The sequence below is a fragment of the Rhipicephalus microplus genome, chromosome 3 (genome assembly GCF_043290135.1).
Source record: "Rhipicephalus microplus isolate Deutch F79 chromosome 3, USDA_Rmic, whole genome shotgun sequence".
Lineage (NCBI taxonomy): Eukaryota > Metazoa > Arthropoda > Arachnida > Ixodida > Ixodidae > Rhipicephalus > Rhipicephalus microplus.
In genome coordinates, this window is record NC_134702.1 from 216,397,679 (window position 1) to 216,420,738 (window position 23,060).

General features: G+C 44.5%; 1 protein-coding gene across 2 annotated transcripts in view; it reads left to right on the forward strand.

The window, feature by feature from the left end:
- Positions 1-23,060, forward strand: part of LOC119170225 (uncharacterized) — an 80,067-nt gene that overhangs the window by 26,335 nt on the left and 30,672 nt on the right. For both annotated transcript variants that reach the window (XM_037421340.2, XM_037421324.2), the window contains exons 2-3: positions 11,492-11,652; positions 14,545-14,609. In XM_037421340.2, coding sequence (XP_037277237.2) covers positions 11,492-11,652; positions 14,545-14,609 — 226 coding nt within the window. The remainder of the gene's footprint in view (positions 1-11,491; positions 11,653-14,544; positions 14,610-23,060) is intronic.

Here is a 23,060-nt window from a genome sequence, read left to right on the forward strand (position 1 = left end):
AAGTTGGGTAAAATTACAGGCATTTAGTCTCCAGAAGTGGTACTATAGTCAAGAGATTGTGGCGGCGCCTCTTGTACAAAAGCAATTATGGCAGTAAACACCTTTTAGCAACAGTTTCGAAAGGTACCGTTCAAGCGAAAAATACCACAGCGGAAAAATATACAAGTGATTGCATCAAAGAGTACAATTTACTACATTACATCACAAGAAAAGATTAAAGTGAAAACAGATAACTATAAAAAGTGCAATACCCTTTCCATATTGCACTAAACAAAAAGCACGCAATTTATTTTAAAAATGGTAACTTGTATGGTTCTCCAGCGTGAAATAGGTATATTTTTGTTGTTTAGTTAGGTGGTTTCACTTTATAATTTTAATAATAAAGGAGGAGCGCTGCATAGTGAAGTGGAAGTGAACGTTAAATTTGTTACCATATTTGGAATGAATTTTAGTAAAAATACATAAATGTTTAGCGCGAGTGGAGTAATATTTTAAATCTTGTGATTAAAAGACAGAAAAGTGGTCGGTGGAACATTGTTATTAAATTTTTGTAATGATAAGTATTTATGTTATATTTAGTGAGCTCAATAAGAGTAGGGATGTCATTCTGCTGCAGTAAAAGTTCAGATCTCGGAGGACGTGATGCAGGTAATTATTCTTATGGCATGCTTTTCGAAAATCTTGAGATGCACTATGAGTAGTATAAGTACTTCTGTAAAATATTTACCGTAAGTAAGATGAGAATCAACGATAGAGTAATAAAAAGACATCAATGTGGGGCTTGCAAAAAACGGCTTGTTTTAATTAAGACACGAATAACATATAATACTTCAATGTCAGCACTACAATTCTAATAATTTAGCTTACTATCAAGAAGGGTCTCAATAAAAGGGGAACATGAACTACAAGAGAGCGAGTCTCTTCACTCTCTCCTGGCAGTGTTGATGTTACGTTCCGTTCATGAGAAGTGAATGCGAACGCTTTTTAGTTTGCGAGAACACAGCAATGAGCTAGTCTCTAGAGAAAGTTGACAAAGTGACTTCTCGCAATCGCCAAATGGTGCACGTACGCTATGCTGAATTAAGCAGACTCATATTTAAGTAGCTTTGAGAGGTTGAACAATATCTGCTCTCTTGAATCGGTGGAAATTATCCATCAGTCGAGCATTTGGTGCAGCATATAGAAGGCAGCTACCTTGGTGCTATGAAGTTCTGATGTGTTTGAGGACGCCCTCCCCTGTAGCCGAAAAGACAACAGTTGTCTTGTAGAAAAACAATAAAGCCACAGGAGGCATGGAGCTGGACAAAATCCAGATGAATGACATTCTTTTCTGTATTGTACACGTTTCTCTATAATCGAAGCGCAGGCTCGTTCCTCGTTTCTTACCAACTTCGGAGCGAGATCTTTCTACAAGTTACTGTATTGAGAACGGGGTCTGTGAGAGTTAAGTTTCAAAAAAAGAACGTGTCATTACATAAACGTTACATTTGGCCTTTTATATATATAAAAAATCATTTTGGTTATTTATGAAACAAAACAATGTAAGCACATGAAGCTACATATATTATGCGAATTCTACATCGATGACAGTAGGTTACACCGACGTAAACAAATTCTGAATAAACGCTCTGAATCAATTTTCCTTACATTACCAGCCATACTACAAGCGTGCCCCTAACTGCAGCTTGTGCGTTCTTTAATTTTGAGTCCCGCATATGTCTCACATTTCAAGTCGGTCTTCAAAGGTGCAGTAAGTATACTGCGCTTCAGATTTTCCCATGAAACTCTCCGCTCAAGCACCAATGTAATTATATTTCTTGCACAAAAAACCGCATCGAAAGGGACTTTTAATGAGTGCTGGTTCAGTATTTCTGTGAGAGTAGAAAATAATGTCAAGAAAACATGTTTGCAACTTAGTCAAGTCACAGTCGGGTAATATATTTTCGAGTATTTCTACCTCTGCTTTTCTGTCTTCTTCCATTTTTCTTCTCTTTATACATGTTTATTTTTACCTCTTTCTCTGTAGTTGTAGTCTGACCTTCTTCCTTTCTCAATATTCTCTTTTTTCTCGAAATCTGTCTTTTTCTATACTCGTTGCCCCTCCTCTTTTTCCTTTTTTTCACTTTCACTACCCTTTTCCAACCTGTTGTAATACTATGCAAAGCTTTGCTGTGCTCTCATAGCATGCGCTCATGTTGCAGAGGAACGCATAGCCAATGATTGCCTCGACACCCTCTACATGATTCCAGGCTTCCGTGATTTATTTCCGTCACAGAAATACGTCAGTTAAATGAAAACCAATGACAAAGAACAAACATTTGACGAAAAGTGTACCCTGGGCGGGATTCAAACACATGGCCGTTCAATTCACGACGACGGTTAACGAACGTGCAATTTACTGGGCCGCCGTCAGAAGACAGAAGAAGACTCCGTGACCACGCCTTTCACGATACTCTTCGGTGCTCTTATTCGCACTCCCTACCATCATCATGGTGCTGCCGCAGACGCTCTACGAGATGACGCCTGGAGATCTCGGATGCCGCTTTTATTGCGATAGCAAATATATGGACACTCACGGCTGGATTTTGCCGCCGGCGTCGGCGTCAACGTCGACTTCATGGACCGTATATAAATACGTATCGATAGTTAATGTCGCAGTGCAATGCGAACAAAGGATGACAGCAACTCACGGCAACGAAAAGAGCGTTATCGGTATCAAGTCAAGACAAGATCCTTGACGATGTGGCGCATACCCACGCTGGGGGATTGGTCAAGAACCGAATAGTTTTCATGAATTTCTTTTTTATTAACAGATTAAAATTAATCCATTTACAAGAAATAAAAGAAAAATGCAACAAGACAAATTTGATGGTTGCATTGTAAACAATCTGTGGTGTAATGCAATATTTGATTTATTAGGAATTTGGAAACATCAAAATCTACCAACAATAATTTCAACTCTTGAACCTCTTTGAACTTTTGACGAACTCCTGCAATGCGTCAACCATCTTCCCGTCGCGGTGGCCTAGACACAAAGCCCCGAAAGAAAGCACATTTTTCGCATTTAAATCTATTCCGAGAAGGTGGAAAACGGCACCTAAAGTGTTTTTACGTAAGGCAGAGAATCTAGTACAAAAAATGAGATAATGTTCAGTTGACTCAGTTACTCCAAAAACAGGACAATGAGGGGAGGCTGCCAGACCAGCTCTGTGTAAATATAAACTCAGCTGTGGAACTTGACAGTGCAGTCTAGTGATTGCGACTTCCGTTCCTCGCGTTTGACATATTTTACTATTTCAATGGTATAACAAGTGCTTGAATTCTGGTGTGGCTGTTAGTGAAGGTGTAGAAAATTCCTCTAACAGTAGCTTCTTCCCTAATCTAGCGCCTATCAAGAATTATGATGCCGGTAATACATCAATAACAGGCCCATTTAAAGATGACTTGGCCAACGCGTCTGCAATTTCATTCATATAAATGCCCTTATGTCCAGGAACCCAGACCAGTTTGATCACATTGAGATGCGAGGGAAATAATGCTTTGAAAGCACTCTGAGCATGCGAGTTCTCATCTGCAGTATGGAAGGCACATACTGATTGTGAATCTCTTAATATATTGCGGTTCTAACTGAAGCAGTTATTAGATTTAGCTGTACAGCTTTGTTTTTTTGTTTCCCTGGGATGATGGCTCATACCCACTCAGAGGGATCGGCCAAGAAAGTGTAGTGCAGTTTTTCTGTGATCATTTTTAACTATGTTTAATGAATTTGTATTATAATATGATAATGTAAGGAAAAGCACATAAAAAGAGAGCAAACGAGGAAAAAAAAAAAGCAAGACGGATGCTTTGTTGTCGTCTCGAAAAACCCCCTGTCCAATAGCTGGAATTAACAAAACATTCCTATCGTTCATGTTTTTCATATACACACGTGCCACTTGCCTCTCCCTATAGGAGCATCGCCCCGATGCTGATTAAGAACCACCGCATTTTTTTTACGTGCAGTCATTCGCTCACGTACGGCTTCATACGCGCTACATGCACAAGTTCAGGTCGGTGTTGGCGAAGCCTCGGGCAGTGGGGACTGTCAGGGAGGACCTCGTAGATGACGTCACTTAACTGGCGCGATACTCCGTATGGTCTGAGATATAGCCTTAGCAGCCTCTCGAACAGTCCACTTTTTCATATGGGTGCCCAAGTCCACACTCTGTCACTGGTTTGGTATGTTACTGTTCTATGGTGAGCATTGTAGTGGCCTGCGTTGTAGTCTTGTCACTGGCAGATTCGTAAGTGGGCTAGCTGCCTAGCTTCTTCCACGCGTTAAATGAACATCGGCGCCTGTGTCGGTGGCATCCCATTCATGTGGCAACATCGCCGCCAGCATAGTTCACACCTCCCGTATATGACCCATGCTGAATGGAGTCGTGCGAGTTGTTTGTTGTTTAGCCGTATTGTATTCTAACGTGATGTAGCGTAAAATTTCGTCCCAATTCTTTTGTTAGACATCCAAGTACACTGACAGTATGTTTTCAATCGTCATGTGTTAAGGCGCTCTGTTAGTCCATTCGTTTGCGGGTGGTAGGCAGTGATTTTACGATGAGCCGTTCCACTTAGGATCAGGACGTTATCTAAAAGAACTGCCGTAAATGCTGTTCTGTGGTCCATTATCACAATAGTCGCGGCACCGTGTCGTAGCACAATATTTTCTTCGAAAAATTTCGGTATTTTTGCCGTGGTGCTCAATAAGATAGCCTTCGTTTCGGCATACCTGGTCAGGTAGTCTGTTGCGACTGTAACCCAGGAGTTCCCGGCAGTAGAAGTAGAAAGAAATTGTGGTCATTAAAGGGAAAAGAAAAGAAAAGTCAGCCCCGTAACTGTCTGCACCTGGTGCAACACCTCAACAGTAGCTCACAAGCGATAGGGGTAAGGAGGGTTTAAAAGAATAGGAATAAATGTACATATGTAGAGAGAAATGCGCAGGCACAGCGAGCGGCGACGGAAGAGAAGATGGGAAAGATGAAACACGGTCACAGGAGTCCGAGGACGGGGCGCCACTTGCGAGAGCTCTTGTCGGTGACAGGAGGTGGCGTAGGACCAACCCAGTCGGCCAGAGCTGCGCTGTCATCTGAGATCGTGACGGCGCAACTGGTCAGCACGTAACCCAGCGAGAGAGTCCTGCAGTAAAGGTAATAAGGGGTCCCAAAATATCCACTCCTATCTGGTCGAACGGTGTACGTGGAACCTGAACAGGTTGCAGCTGACCGGCGGGTTTTTTCGGAGGTGACTTGCGCCGCTGGCAATCGAGGCAAGTGGAAATGTGGTGCTTCACGGCTGTTGTGAGTCGTGGCCAGTAGTATCCTTGCTACACTATTGCCAACGTGCGAGTGTCAGTATGCCTAAATGGGCAGACGTCGGCTCATTGTGACATGCTTGAAGCACTTCACTACAAATGGGTGCAGGAATAACGAGCAAATAGGGAGCTCTGATGGATGAAAACTCTTTTCTAAAGGACACCGTTGTTAAGCAAAACGAAGATAATGCCCTTGCAAAGACCCTGGGTGCACTCGAAGAACGCCCGTCCACGTAATTATTCAAATCAAGCAACACAGGGTCACCTCTTTTTTGTTGGGCAATGATGAACGCGTCGAGAACACCAAATAAGGCCAGATCCTCGTCGTCAAAATGAGAGGCTGACTGTACTTGTAATCGAGACCGGCATTCGGCGTCCGTTCGTTGCTTCCCAGACATGTGTATGACTGTCATATCGAACTCTTGAAACGTCATACTCCAACGTGCTGAACGGCTGGTTAGATCTCTTATATTAGTCAACCAACCGAATAAATTATGGTCACTAATGACTTTGAAGGAGCAACCATACAAATACGGGCAAAATTTCATAACTGCGCAGATCACGGCGAGACATTCTTTCTCGATCGTTGAATATTTGGCCTCAGCCTTTGTTAGCGTCCTACTGGCGTAGGCGATCACTCGTTCTGTGTCTTCTGGCCTCTACACAAGCACAGCTCTGAGCCCTACACTGCTTCCGTCAGATTGAAGCATTGTTGTCGCTTGCTCGTCGAAGTGGGCAAGCACTGGAGGTGTTTGAAGACATTGCCGGAGGTCAATAAACGCTGCTTGCTGTTCGTCATAGCACTCAGAGGTAGTGTCATCTCTAGTGATGCGTGTTGAAGGCGACGCAATCCGTGCGAAGTCGGCTATAAACCAATGACAGTACGCGCCTAGGCCCAAAAAGCGCCTTACAGCTATCTTATCACACGGTATAGGGAACTGTTGGGCTGAATGCCGGTGTAGCTAACGACGTGACTAAGAAAATGTAGTTCTTCAAAACATTTCTCTGGTTTCAATGTGAGGCCTGCGGACTGTATGGTCCGTAAAACAACTTTTAGTCTGTTGAAATGCTTGTCAAAAATTGTGGAAAACACTACGACGTCATCTAGATAGAACTAAACAGGTCTTTCACTTTAATTCTGAAAGTACAGTGTCAATGAGTCTTTCAAAAGCAGCGGGCGCTGAGCATAGACTACAGGACAGAACTTTATAATCATATAAACCATCCGGCGTAACAAAAGTGGATTTTTTCACGATCCTTTCAATCTACCTCGATTTGCCAATATCCCCTTCTGAGGACCATTGAATAAAAGTAGTGAGCGTTTCGAAGCCTATCAAGTGAGTCATCAACACGTGGAAGCGGATACACATCTTCCTTAGCCACCCGATTCAGCTTCCTGCAGTCCACACAAAGCGCAGGGTACCGTCCTCTTTCCTAACTAGTACTACAGGTGATGCCCACAGGCTCTGTGATGGCTGAATCACGTCATCTTCAAGCATTTTTAGCGACTTGTTGCTGTATCACTTCCTGTTTCTTTGGAGCCACACGATAAGAATTCTGGTGTATAGGCCTTGCTGCGTCGTTGATATTTATTCCATGCTTTTTTTAGCGAATTTCGACTGACCCGTGATGTCATTGAACAGCAGTTCTGGAATTCAGCTACAGTTCAAGAAGTCTCGTTCGTTCGTTCCTAGACAACGTAGTACCAACGCCAAGCTTAGGTGCTGATTCTTCTTGACGTGCTCGTTCTAGTGCCAGTAAACTGCCTCGGATTTCCACAGTATTCTCAATATAAGCGGGGCTGTACCCTTTTGAGGGTGTCGGTGCTCAGCAGTGAAGTTAATGAGCAGCAAGTTTGTGCGTCCCGCAGTTACATTTACAAGACCTCGAGCAACTGAAATACCGTGGCGTACGCTCAGCGAGCTTATTTGTTTAGCAATCCGTCGCCGTCAAACGGCTCTTCTCCCTGCCACCGCAACAAGTGGGTACGATAATGGCGGGAAGACCAAATTGTCATCCATCAGACGTAAAGGGTTATGGCTCGGCTCTGAGCAATCGACTAAAGCACGGCTGTTGATGCGAAACTTAATGACACTGTCAAGAACGTTGATGATGGCACCACGTTCTTCAAGAAATTCATTCCGATAATCAGGTCTTTACAGTATGAAGCAAGAACGACGAACGTTGTCACGAAAGTAGAGCCACCGATGTCGAGCCTTGCTGTGCACATTTCGACAGGCATCACTAATTGGCCGTCTGCGGTCCTTAGGTGAGGTCCCGTCCACGCTGTCTTTACTTTCATGAGGCGTACGGCAAGGTCATCCCCAATAATACAGACCTCGGCCCCAGTGCCGACTTAAGCTCTGACTTGTCCGTCCACAAGAACGGTAAGGCCTGGGGTCACGGTAAGGCCTGGGGTCACTACTGCTCTGTTTTCGCCATTACTAGAAAGTGAAGGTGGCGCAATGAGCGCTCGCCGCTACATCGAGCAGCGGCGTCCGCTCTAATCTCCTACGCGTACTTTGCCCGGCTTAGATAAGAGAAGCTACGCTCCCTCACGGGCCCTTGTCCCGCGGTGGCGAGGAGGGGAGGATGGTACGCCTTGGCTGGCCTCGGGTTTTACGAGGAACGATTCTGCTGTTGTTACCGGGCGCAAAAAGGTCACCGCAGTCATTGCAGTCTCTGTTCGCGAAGAGCATGCACTGTTCAGACTCAACGAAGTAACAAACGAGACGCTTATTCACGTGCATCCATACGTGTGAGTATGTTTCGTGCATTATTTGTGCGCGAGAAACGCGGCGCACGTTTTGATCTGCTCTCCATTCTGCGCGTGACATTTCTAATTGTTGCTATCGCGTTCATTGCTTCACTTTTGCGCAAAAGCTGTGACGTTTTAAATGCGAAGCAGCTCTTTGACTAGCCTGGAAAACGCTGGTCTCTGTCCGTACCACTTTCCTCGACACAGTTGTTGGAGCTGTGCCAAGTAGCTCCCGCGCTTCCACCAGTGCGCGGTAACGTCTCCCTTCCTCGCCTGCCGTGCGCTCGCCGCGTGTCAGCTCTCTCTCTCTTCATCCTCTCCATGAATCGCAACGCTAGAGCCCTCTCCTCACGTAGGCATAATCTCATCCGCGCCATCTCTTCCATCTCTTGAGGAGAAGAAGCCTCGAGCCGGCTGGTGCGCGCCCTGCAAGCGCCTAAAATATCTCGTGGTGCCGGCAATGTGCACAACGTTCCGCTGCTTGCCACGTGTTTGCGCCGACAGTTGGGGCGCCGTCGTGGCATGCATACCGCTTGTGTGCGCGTACGTTTCCCGGCTGTCGCCAACGTTGCGAAGATTGGCGAAGCCGACCCCGTTCATGAATGGCGATGTCAACACCGACGAGGTACGATCCGGGGAAGCCGAAAGCAAGCGTCGGCAGTGGAATACTAGCGACACGGGCGAGGTGCGAGTCACGAACACTGATCGCGTTCGAGAATACAGAATGCACGGGTGGATACCGACGAAACGGGAGCCAAGGAAGCCGACTGCAAGCGTCATCAACGCGTCCCGCCTCCCCTGTGTCAGCGTTTAAAACAAACGTTTGCCCGAGTAAACGTTTCACGACGTTTTGCTTCAAACCGTTCTTCAAGCACCCGCATCCAAGCCTGTTTAAACCGGGTCAACACCATGCACTCCACTGCTCCTTCGCATTCCAACAGGGGTCCCTTCGGGGAGATGGTTCATAGTTTGTTTATTTAAATAAAAAACAAACCAAAGTGTTGTTGTCGCCATTACTTGGCGACTGCTACTCCTTCCCACTTGATTGTTAGCCACTTCAGTGCTGGATCAACGGTGGAAACTTAAGGCACAACAATGACCTTCGAAGTCCACTTACAGTCCTGAGAATACAACATTGTGTGAGCCGAACATCGAGATCGTGATCGTGTGAACGAAACACACAGAGTACACATAGAGAAAATTGTTGCCTTTTCTATGAGAGAAAATAGTCAATCCACGGAGCGGAAGCAAAACAGCTCCGTTTCTGCCCGTCTACGAGCGCACGCGCCAGCACTCCACAAGCATAGAGAAAACCTCTCGACCATCTTAAGCAGGAAACGTGGGGACCATCTTTAGCAGAGAGGTAGGGGAGGTGCTGTGTGCTGCGTTGCTCAAAGCACTGCTTTGTGAGCGCTTCCACTTACTCTATCGGCGGGAAACATCGACAAACGGCTCGTATACTGTTGTAAGTGTTGTTATTTTACTGCTTCACGTTCAAATTCAACCTTCAAGAGAACATCAAGTCTACCTGGAATGATCATTTTTTTTTTTGGCGAATGGTCAGCTGTATTTTGAGGTGGAAAGCCAGCTGTTCTGAAGCCAACACTGCGAGGGCCGCTCAGGTAAGTAAGGGTGGGGGAGCGAGTGCTTTGCAGGTAAAAATGGAAATAACAAGGAAAAGTAGCTACTCTGAGCAAATCTCTGCTAGAAGTTCTTTTAAATTTTCTGCTCGTTTATGACCAGATTGCAAGTAATAGAGGTAACGTGCAAAAAAGCAGGTTTCAATGCGACATTTCGTGTCGAATAATATTGACCAGCTCGCCTACAGTTACGTCCGGGTTGCTTACCGACAGGCTTACGGCGTCATCCATTGGCGCATTCGGAGTGACACTAGAACCCTGCGCCGAAGCACTACACTCTGAAGGAGGGCAAGGGAAAGAAATCTACCAATAGAACACACGTGCTCCCTCTAAACCAAATGGCAGGGTCAGAAAAGAACAAGATGCATGCGTCTCTGTTCTTGCTTAAGTGGGCACGCTGTGCACACCGACGCCACGCTAGCAAAACATGAGCTCCGACGTGAGGCGCAAGTGACGCGAGCGGCGTCCGTTCACACGCCCCGAGTTGCCGCCATTTCAAGGCACGAGACGCTTGCGACGTTTGGTTGAATCCGCCAATTTGTGCGGAATAAAAAAAGTTGATCCATGGAATGGTTCTCGTGACGAAGCTGATCCAGATATGCCAATAGAACATACTGGAAGCACTCTCGATCCGCCCCATGAAGCCCCATGCGAAGCGCTTGCTCCGCATGGGGCAATAGAAAGTATTACCGGAAGTGCTCCGAATCTGCCTATGGATGGCTTCATTAGAAAAATTTCAAGGTGCGCATTGAATAGTTTCTAGTAGGGGGTGTACGATGCGTGTTCTGGGCTGATACTATTATTCTTTACTTTTCAGCAGCATTCTTTCTGTTTTCTTTCGATTGAAAAGGTCGTAACGATTCCGAATTCAAAGATGGTGGAGCGCTTTCTTTTGGAACCTTCCCGTCTCTTCCTCAAATTGTTATCTCGTCCTCCCGATTTATTTATTCCCAAACCACACGAATAATCGCTGTAACAAGCGTCGACGTGTTCGGGATATTGCGCTGTTCAGCTACACGCTTTCAATCTACATGGCGCAGCAGGTAACAGAGTGGATGAAGGTAAATAAATGATCGCACGCCATAGTCAAACCAGATAAGGCCAAACAGGCTTACTAGTCCATAGTAAAGCTTGGTATGTGGCTTTTCGCAAATGATATAGCTCATGCATGGACTATTTGAGGCCTTCTTATATAATTACGTCACGTGAATCACCCAACCGGCACCAAGAAGAGCACCAAAAATAATAAAAGCTCCGGTGAGAAACGCGCACTCGTTGCTTGTGTCTTTCGAAAGTGTTGTAATTTTGTTACAGAAATTACAGGTCTAATTTTGTTACAGAAAAAAATACTTCAGGAGCGTAAAAATAACTGAAAACGTGGCTGTATAAGCCGAAATGCCAAATGCTAATCGAGACACGTCAAACACCGAAAGCTCAGCCGAATCAGTGCACTTTCTCTAAACGAGACAACGAGAGGTTAGTGAGTAATATCCAAAATAGCATGACTCTATATACACCGTAAGTAGAGAAATGTGAACAAGCTGAAATGAAAACTGTGTGCAAATATTTGTGGCGCACAAGCTGTAAATCGCAAACACCTAATACTGTTTATCCATGATGGAAAAGGCTATGCTTCCTCGTCTTTGCGTTCCTTTGCAATCGTCAGAGGTCACTGCATTGGAAGAGTACTCGAAGACTCTGCGATAAAGTTTGTTCTTTTGACATGCACTCCACCTTGCCTTGCAGGTTATAGGTGGTTTGCCATCTGTAACAGCCGTTTACGCATTACCAACTGATGTTGCTGGCGATGAGCTCGAATGTCTTCATGCGAACTTGACTGAATACAACACCGACTCTGGTAAAGCTATATATCGATGGACTTGGAGAGATGGCATGGGAAATAACAAGTATGCCAACTAAAACATTTCATTCTTTCCGACTGCACTTGCTATTTTATGTTTCTGTTTTGCTAAAGTGGCAAGACAGAAGGCAGATATGAATAAATGCTTACAAATCAACACGAATCCCGGCAGATGAACATCCATAAACAAGGAAGTAAAAAACACGGTTGTAGATATAAAACACAAATATAAAAAGTCCTTTGGGAATAAACTATTCGTAAACGTCACTAAAAGAAAGTCCATTGTTATTATTCATTCATCCTGCTCTAATGGCCAGCACATCAAAAAAAAATCGCAGTTGTTTTTCAGTTGTTTACTCAGCTGCCATATCTGTGCATACGAAAGACAAACATGACCTTCACTCAATCATAAACTTTTTCAGGCAGTGAACTAAAAGCACGTCAATAATTGCAGTAAGAAAAAAAAACATTGCAAAGTTCTCACAGCACACAAGACGGAGAAAGCGCGACAATAGCGCTGCAAGGGCCTACCATCGTTTTAATTTACGAATTATATTCTCATGCAGATATAGGTGACCAGAAATCACTTCTCGACTACGCACTAACGTTGAAACGTACGAGAGTCGCGAACGGTGCTAGTCGATATTTGCAATATCTCAATATCTATTAAAAACTACGCCAATGTTTTCGGTGACGATATGCCGCCAAGTAAAGGCACTGGAAATTTAAGTACCCTGTCAGTGGAAGAAATGACATTTACGCCTATTCTACGTACCTTTTAGCCTAAATATTTGTGTTGCAACGACCACGCCAACCTCACCAAGTGGCACTCGCCATCAGGAGCCCCACAAAAGAGAACGAACTTTAGGTCATCGTTTCACCCACGATAAGGCACTCATGCTTAGCCTAGCCATCCCGACGTCGAAGGAGCCCGCTGTGTGCTGGTCACTTCTCTCAGGGCATTTACTAAAATTTTACCTCACAACCAACAAACGGCAACAAAGAGGGGCAACAATAGCGGCCGTCGGCCTGACTTAGTACATTAAAATAAAAAACAAATGCTGAACGCCGTTGAAGCTGATTTGGTGCAACCGGTTTTTACATCTGAAGCCTTAGCCACCTCGAAAAAGCGAAAAAGCGACCATGGGCGGCGTCGGCGTAAAAAATGTGGAAAATGTTGCTCGTATTCACCAAGTGAGATTGTGATGTAATACAACGACATCACAGGGCGACATTTTTGAGACATCATGAAGCCGTTGTTTCTACGGCAGACGATAAAATTACCACTTGCTCTGGTCTCTGTTGTATATGGACCCATCTCGAAAGCACTGACGCGTGCAGAAAGATTAAATCATAAAACACGCGGTGCGATTTGACGTTAACGTACAGTTAGAAACACCCTCACCAGGAGTGGTCGAGAAGCGTGGCTGTGCGCGCCACGTGCTCGATGACGACGCCACCTAATGTGAGGTTACGTAACAACTTCATCACATGACATTGCCGCTTGCTGAATTATGCAGGCAGTGCGCATTCAGATGAGGTGCGCAAAGCTTGCCGTGCATCTGATCTCAGAGAACGTACACAATCAGATAGGTACGTGAGGCTTGCAAAATTAGGGGGGGGGGGGGGCTGGATGAACTGATAAGTCAGGCGAGAAAACCTTGATGATGATTTGATCGATATGAGGGGTTTAACGTCCCAAAACCACCATATGATTATGAGAGACGCCGTAGTGGAGGGCTCTGGAAATTTCGACCTTCTGTGGTTCTTTAACGTGCACCCAAATCTGAGCACACGGGCCTACAACATTTCCACCTCCATCGGAAATGCAGCCGCTGCAGCCGGGATTCAAACCCGCGACCTGTGGGTCAGCAGCCGAGTATCTTAGCCACTAGACCACCGTGGCAGGGCAGGCAAGAAAACATCTTTCGCCTTCGAGTTGTCTTTGGTAAAAGCATAGCAATGGCACAAATTTTGGCGTACCATGAATACTACCGCTCATTTTCCGTCCTTCAAATAAAAGAGTAGTACATTTCTCAAAGGATAATGTAACGATGAGTTACTGCTGGCTTCACCACTATCCAGCGAATGCAAAAAAAAACATGAAGAGTAGGATAACGTAAGTCTGGTACTTTTTCAGTGATTAAAATTTTCTTTCTTGCAGCATGGTAAGTCAAAAGCGTCAACTTGTCCAAATGCAGAAAAAATGGCGCTCGTAATCTTATTCATTCTCTCGCTGCTCGGCTCATCTATGCATGATGAAGCGGAAAATTCTTCTTGCGTCATTCCTGCATATTTCTAGAGGCGCGTGTCCAGCTTTCATGTGCAAGAAATTCGTCTAGCATACATAAAAGCATATGGAGCGACTGGCCTGCACAGTGAAGACTGTTCGTTTGCTTCAAGGGATTACACACATTTTCATGGTTTTGCGGGTGGTTGGATAGTGCGCGAAAAAAGGGGAGCATGACTTTGTGAAGTTAAACATTCTGCATGCCTAAAGCGGCGACCGTGTACGGCAAAGCTCATAGACACAGTCTGAGTTTTCCGGTAATAAGTAGAGTGGTCCACTCTGAATGTCCATTCCGATATTTATACAGTTCAGTCTGAGTTTTCCGGTAAAAAGTAGAGTGGTTCACTCTGAATGTCCATTCAGATATTTACACAGTTCCATGAATAAACCAGGGCCGTAGGCATAAATACTTTTTGGAGGGGGGGGGGTTGGGGTACGTCCTGGATAGTAAGTGAGGGCTGGACACGCAGATGTGGTCTTGTGTTATTTTCTATTCATCACGCGATGGGAAAACAAATATTCATTGGGAGAGGGCTGGGGTCACACATGTCTTGTGTGCCATCCTCTGGCTACGCCACTGGAAGGCAGCTGTTCATTTTACACTCTATGAACGAAGCTTGTTTTGCTTTTTTTTTTGTTTTCCCGCAGAACTGCTGACAACTACATAACCAGGAAACACTCGTCTTATATAGTGACCGTTAAAACTTCGAATGGTGAGGAACATTTATTGATTATATATATGCGTTCGTGAAGACGTTCTTGTTGTCATCAAATACACCATGTAGCATAAAGAAAGTAGTGTCGAATGTGGTATTCTAGTTCTCTCTAAATTTTTGTAGCTGCAGATAGAGGGAAAACTAGAAGATTGTGCATGGTGTTTTGTAAGAGTCTGTGCTCTCTTCTTTCTTGTCAGTCTTTTTTTAAATGCGAAGCATTTTTTAGCGAACTTTGCTGACATTGCCCGTATCTATCTATCTATCTATCTATCTATCTATCTATCTATCTATCTATCTATCTATCTATCTATCTATCTATCTATCTATCTATCTATCTATCTATCTATCTAGCCGCCTGCGACTTTCAGCTCTCCCGACCGCTTCAGTAGTGGTATCAATGCCAAACTTAGTATGGCATAACATCACTGTATGAAGAAACTATTTCACTTGTAATAACATGAAACTCATGACATGAATGGCATGAATGTGATGATTTACATTTTGTGTTTCTGCACCTCTTGTGGGCGTTTCACTAGCGTCACATACAACAATTTTGTATTACGGGACGTAAATGAATGACGAAGGTATGATTCTGGTGCAGACGTGATAAACATGAGATGCGTACATGTAACAACATTACTACATGCTACACCTATGATGTGCTCGTGGCCGTTATGAATCTAATGTATCTAAGTATTGGAGATAAATTACAGATTACGCCGTCGTCTTACTACATTCTAAGTTTAATTTCGGTAACACCGATAAATTATTCTTCCTCAATTGAACAACTATTAAACAAAATCAAACCAAGCATGAAACATTGAGACCTCTTTTTGCTGTTATATGTACGTCAGATGAGATCACGTGGTTAAACCTCACAAATTTTGAGTATCACAGCAGCGAATCTGCTGCTATCAACTATCTGAAGTTTCTTTCTTTGGCTTGTTCTTCATTACAACCCTCTACACTCTCTTCAATACAAATTTACAGGCTGCATCGCTTAAACATTTATGTCTTTGTGATTCACAGGGGGCCACAACACCGCCATACCTACGATGCTCACAACGCTTCTACAATTTAAGGTGCTCACGTACCTGGTGCCTGGAGCCGTTTGCCCTTACTTCACCGCCCAAATTCCCTCCGGAACCACCTACCTGCACGAAGAAAGTTCTCCACCCGCCGGACATCCCCCCTCCAAGTTAAATGTCACCAACCACCTGCATTTAGCCCGAGCCTGGCACACCGCCTGGCAACCTTGGCCATCTTTGACGTCAGCAACCACGGGACCGGATCGAGCGCTACATAAGCAGCAAGGAATCGCCGGCTGTTCGGGGCACAACACCGCCAACCCTACGATTCTCACAACACTTCCACAATTCTAGGGGCGGACGTACCTGGTGCCTGGAACCGTTTGCCCTTACTTCACCACCCAAATTCCCTTCGGAACCACTTACCTGCACGAAGAAAGTTCTCCACCCGCCGGACATCCCCCCTCCAAGTATAAGTCACCAACCACCTGCTTTTAGCCCGAGCCTGGCCCACCGCCTGGCAACCTTGGCCATCTCCGACGTCAGCAACCACGGGACCGGATCGAGCGCTACATAAGCAGCAAGGAATCGCCGGCTGCTCGGGGCACAACACCGCCAAACCTACAATGCTCACAATGCTTCTACAATTCCAAGTTTGTTACCTCACCTGCTCAAAGAATTTAGAAGTGATGGCATATGTATACTGGGGTGTCGTGCCCCTATGACTTAAAATGTCGCGGAGTGGTGCCGTTGTGTCGTGATGCGTTTGTCCTCCATTTCCTGTGTGAAATTTTGTTATTACTATCCGGTGATGTTGAGGTCGACCCCGGACCCTCCACTAGTGCTGAACTTTTACCTGTCTTTGACGCTATCAAACGAATAGAAAGTGTTCAAGCCGCAATTCGCGTAGATCTTGGACAAATGAAATCAACACAGACTGCCCCCCCTCCCCCCCAAAAAAAACTCATAGCTGAGATTCTGGGCCGCTCCAACGCATTAGATTCATGCCGACCAAACCAAAGTACCATGACCGCTGTTAACACTTTTAACCGACTAGAGCATGCCATCACTACCCTAAAAGCCCCGAGCATTGACACTAACAACCGTATGCGCCGAGACAACGTTCTTTTCTTTTGCATTGATGATTCTGATAAAGAACCTTGGAGCGATTCAGAAAACAAAATTCTAGACATGTGAAAAAATAACTCTCGACATAACCCGAAGCCCCAGCAATATAGAGCGTGCTCACCACCTTGGGAAATTTTCTTTAACAAAAAAACGCCCTATAATAGTAAAACTAGCTCACTTCAAGACAAAGGAAAACATATTGGCATGTAGGCGTAAGCTGAAGGATACATGTTTCGCAATAAGAGAAGATTTTGCCCCAAGTACGTGCCTTGCACGCTGTAAATTGTTAAAATTTGTCATGTCCCAAAAATGCGCATTTAATCTCAGCCTTGACAAACGACATGTAGGTAGCAGAGGCTACTTTTACGACGCTGCATCCAATAGCGTTATCGTACACCCCTCAGCACCAAACAGAACTACACTAGCAGCCCCTGAAGATAACCTATCTGTGCCACCCCAGTGACGAAAAAGAAATGCTGTCCTCTCTTCCGCCACCCCTGGAAACCTCAGTGGAGTCAATCTAAAAAGTTAGAAGTTATTTTAACCAAATTTCGATGTCGTGTCCCTCCATTAAACTTTTACTTGCACAGAGCTGGTCTGGCGATATCCCCCCTGTGTCCATTCTGTGAAGAAACGGAAACAATAGAGCATTACTTTATAACATGTAAAAACTATTCATTAATTAGGAAAAGACTTTTAATTGTTCCGTTTCAAGCAGTAGGTTTAAATTTAACTGCAGATAATGTTCTAAGTTTCGGTGCCTTTAGCTTGGGACATTGCCACAGGAGCGTATTCGATGCTGTATGCAATTTCATTCGAGAATCAAAGCGCATGTCATAATAATGCCTGCTTAAATATATTTCTGAAGACACTTGTCTAATTTTGAATGAAATTTGCATATTCATTTGATTGTGACCGGGTGAGATAAGCTCGATTGTCTGGTCTACTCAAAATTTCTGTCTTCCACTGTAGTATTACCTCACCTTTTCTCTTCTTGATTCAATCTTCAATTATTTGTTTAGTTTAATATTCCTTTTTAGTTAATTATTATTTTCTATTACATCATTAGTTTTTTCATTAAGGATAAACCTTTTAATATATCTCATATAGGATACTTCTAGATTTCATGGCCAATCCCCCATAGTGGGTATGTGCCAGTGCGAAGGGGCAACAACAACAACAACATCTTCCGCCAAAAACCGACCTGATTCATTCCTTAACATTAGCGTGCTTTTCACCAACATCCGCAGCATAATCCCAAAACGTGACGAACTCGAAAGTTTCATAGACGATACCCCAGCCGATATCGTCTTGTTAACCAAAACGTGGTTAAACAAGGACGTCAGTGACTTCGAAGTTTTTCCAACCAACCCAAATCTAATAGTATATCGACGTGACTGGCACGACAGGCGAGGTTGAGAAGTACTGATTGCCGTTAGAGAAAGCTTATCATCCTCACTTATCACTCACGACGACAACAATGAACTAACGGGGGTATGCGTGCACAGTACAATTGGCAAAATAGTGTTTGGAATATGTGACCGTCCACCAGACAGTAGCGCCTCCTTTTGCGAGAAGTTACGTTTTTTTCTAGAACAAATAAAAAAGATATACCTGAGGCACCAATCTTCCTTTTCGGAGACTTTAATCATCCCAGCATTAATTGGTAGTTACTTTCAAAAGCCAACAATTCACCAGTTAGTGAACCCAAAATATTTCTTGAATTTAGACCTAAATCTGCACCAAACAGTTACATGCCCTACAAGGGGCGACAACACTTTAAATCTCTTATTAACATCTAGCCATGCAAGACATAAAAAAATGTTACTTTGATCCCTGCCCTAAGCGACCATAGCCTCCTTCATACCAGCCTTTCTTTGCCTATAAAAAGAACGCCCCAACGCAAAAATCATCACTGATTACAAGAAAGCTTACTTCGACGCATTTGACCGCGAACTTTCACCCTTCTGCGACGACTTGCGACAGTGATACACTGCCTGCTCGGTCAACACCAATTCGGAATTATATAAAAACACATTGCTAAACTTGAAAAACAGACATATTCCAACTATCCTTGTAAATACAGACACAAATAACCAGTTGTTTTAGGCAACGCCTCAAGCGCCTACTCAACAAGAAAAAACATCTTTATCGGAAAGAAAACTTCTTAATAACGCCATGGTTTGGAATCAGTACAAATTCGCTGCTAAGGAATACATTACGGAACTTAAAGGCTCCAAAGACAAATTCTTCTCAACTGACCTCTTATCAGTTCTACAGTCAAACCCTCGTAAACTCTTTCAAATTATCTCCCCGCCAAATCGTCAAACGCAACTCCAGCTGTCAAACGTAGACAACGAATTATTCGAAACTGATAAATGTGCTACAGTCCTTAATGACTTCTTTACGTCAGTATTTGCACGCGCTCAAAGCTTCAATTTTACCCAGTTACTCCTTCACTCGCCGACCAGAATGCCTGATATCCAGATCAACGTTGATGGAATATCCAAATTAATAAACTCTCTCAAATGATCCTCCTCGGCCAGTTGCGATCAAATTAGCCGCAAACTACTTAAAAACACAATTTACCTGTCAAGTGCAATACTGACCTTACTGTTCCAACAATCACTGAGCACTAGTAAAGTTCCCCACAATTGGAAGAAGGCACAAATTATTCCCATCCATAAGTCTGGCGACCGATCAAAAGCACCTATTACCGCCCGGTTTCGCTAACCAGCATACCATCCAAACTGCTAGAACACATTATTGCAACCAATTTAATGAACTACCTTGAATCAATTAACTTCGTTTATGCGCACCAGCATGGTTTCAGAAACCTGTTATTGTGCGAAACACGGCTCTCAGAATTCACCGATGATATCTTGCAACATGTGGATGATCACCTAGAAATTGACGCCGTCTTCCTCGCTTTCTCGAAGGCCTTCGACCGTGTCCCACACAAGCACCTGCTTGTAAAATTATCTACTCTTGGAATCCTCTCGAAACTGATTACTTGGATAGAGCATTTCTTAAAAGGACGCATACAATACACAACTGCCCACTCTCATGACTCGCAAATTTCTAGTGTTACATCCGGCGTCCCCCTGGGAGCAGGCTTATCCCCCCTATTATTTTTAATCTACGTCAATGACCTGCCATCTAACACGAAAACCAGACTTCGGGTTTTCGCCGATGACTGCGTTATCTACAAAGCCATTTACAAGCCTAGCGACTCCACTGATTTTCAGGAAGACATTGACACTATCGCTGCATGGTGTGGAAAATGGCTCATGCCTCTTACACCTTAATAAGTGCCAATCCATGTCTTTTTCCCGTAAACGCAGCACCGCTATTCACGCATATCATATCAGTTCAAATGAAATAACTCGAACAGACTGCTATAACTATCTAAGCGTTCACTTGACATCGTCATTGTCATGTGTCGCTCACATTGAAACAATATGCGCACATGCTTCGCGCGCACTTGAATTTTTGCGCCGAAATCTCAGATCTGCATCACCCGCTATTAAAAAACCAGCATATCAGACATACGTTCGGCCTAAATTGGAATACGCTTCATCTATCTGGCACCCCTCACAAGCATATCTCACCTACGAATTAGAATTCATCCAGAATCGCGCTGCTCACTTCATAACGTCAAACTATTCGCGTACATTTAGCATTACTGAACTCAAACGCACACTTGATCTTCCATGTCTCCAATCAAGTCGAATCAGCTGGCGTCTCCACTTGCTTCACTCTTTCTATTATCACCCACTTTCCAGGCACCCTCGACTTCAACCCCCCCCCCCCAAATCTCGCCGCGCCTCAACCACAGCAAACCAATCACACACAGTCAGTGCCGCACATCATCAATGAAAGATTGTTTTTTTCCCCCATGCAATCACCCTGTGGAATATCCTGCCCGACAGTATTGTTTCGTTCACCGACAGCACGACTTTTCGCGAAAAAATAACAATGCATCTGACCTAAATTGAAATGTATTCCTAGTTGATCCATGTTAGTAACTAACTCTTAGTGACTCATGCATTATGATGTTGATTACTTATGTATAATGCTGTTTTATTCCCAGTCTACGGTAGTTGTTTTTTTCTGCTTGCTTGTTTCCTTTCTTAGAGATGTTTTGGAGGCGGAAATGTCGAGGCCCGTGTGCTCAGATTTGGGTGCACGTTAAAGAACCCCAGGTGGTCGAAATTTCCGGAGCCCTCCACTACGGCGTCTCTCATAATCATATGGTGGTTTTGGGACGTTAAACCCCACAAATCAATCATCAATCTTAGAGATGTTTTTCTTCCTCTCTTCGTCTTTTCTTCCTTTTTCGGCGTTTGTGTCATTAAGAGTCCGTCATATATTGTTTGCCCCCGCCTTATGTAATGCCTCCGGGCCCTTAAGGCTTCAGTAAATGAAATGAATGAAATGAAATGTGCAACATGTGAGCGCTAAGCATTGTGCCTATGAGGATTTCCAGCTTGTGGGTTCCATTTTGTTATTTGCACTTGCGCAATCACAGTCTCGAAATGCAGTGAAATTACAAGTTCATCGCATGTGATAATAATCGTGCGAGACGCGAGGAAGAACGGGAAACGGGGCCAGGATTGTAGTCAGGGGGTGGTACACTGGACACGTGCCCCCCCCCCCCCCGCCACTCGAACATTGTTGTGTCCATGGTATAGAGAGCGAACACTGGTCATTTTATTAGCCCCCGCCCCGAAAACATTTTTGCTACACGCCTGGCGTGAGCGAAAGCATCGATGGCAAAGCAGGGTAGAAAACAATGTACAATTTATATCTGTCATATACGGATCATCTCAGAGCACATTTCCTAAGCACGTCACGGGAATCAGCGTTCAGGCGTCATATAACTAGAATAACTAGAAATGCCTGGAAAGGCTAACACGCTCGACGGTGTATTTTCAGAAGCTGTTTTAGTTCCTTTATATAGACAGGGCATGCAAACACGCAAACAACAGAGCAGTCACGCCAACACAAATGCCACTCTAAAAATTCTAAAAGCTTCAGAAAACTAGGTAAAGTGCAACATTCCTCGTTTGGGTTAAAATAAGATAAAATGTGGCACCCGCAATCATTACGAGGCGTTGGCGGCATGAACGGCGTGAGCAAAAACTGGCGATGGTGGCTGTGCAGCACGGTGGCGCACAGCTCTAACTCTGATATTCATGAGAACGGCCGGTTGTCCTGTGCTTCGGCCTCACGTGGCCTAGCGAGAACTGCCTACTTTATTGCGATATCAGTTATATGGACACTCTCAACTTGATTTCGCTGCCGTGGTCAGCGTGGACGCTGGCGTCGTCGTCACTTACCGTATATGTATCTACTGTACTGGTGCACATCGACGCCAGCTCCGTGACAGTGAGAAGAAAAAAACGACGACGTTCGTGTGGTACGCTCTCTTTTTTTGCTTATTGTCTGTTCATAGGCGCGTACATCAACGACAAGCACAACAACTGAAACAAGCAGTAACAGTCCGACACAAACTAAAATTCCATAAGCGCTGCCAAGCGCTCTACCCTCGACAACCACTCAGCCAAAATGTCCTAAGTTTTCTGCAGTTCAGCAAAGTTGGCCATACATTCACGGAAATACATTCGTGCAGGCCGTGCATCCTGACCGCAAACAAAACCCGCCATACGGGCCCGCCATAAACAGTGAAGTCCACATAGCATAATCAAATCAAAAGGCATTCCCTCTTCGTCCACTATTGGCAGAAATCTTATACCATAAAAATTCAGAGGTAATTCTTTCTTTAGGTCCTTTGAAGTACATCCCAAAAGTATACTCCCTCTCAACAATGTAAGAAAACATGGTCAATAGTTGCCGATTTTTCACAGATAAGGCAATTTGTCCCCAATGTGAGTAAAAACCATGGTCTGCTTGAAATGTCTTGACAGTCAATATACCTGTGTGCAGCTTGAAAAAGAAGGACTTCGCGGCAGGAGCCACTTGTTTTTTTGTGCTGGACCTGTCTTGCTTGCCCGGCGAGTCTCTTGTTGAAAATCCTCCGAAGAACTCGCTTGTTACACTATATACATATAAAAACGCAAAAAAGGATAAGTTCAAGAAAAAGACTCCGGTGCGTGGAATCGAACTTGTCACCTCTTAAACGTGCGTGTGAGGCGTTAACCACTGAGACATAGAGGCAGCACGTTGATACGGCAAGTTATTTAGACCTACCAGTTACCACTGGTGACAGGTATATCGGGGGGGGGGGGACTATCGTATTTTCAGCATCACAAGCAAGATGGCAGAATGA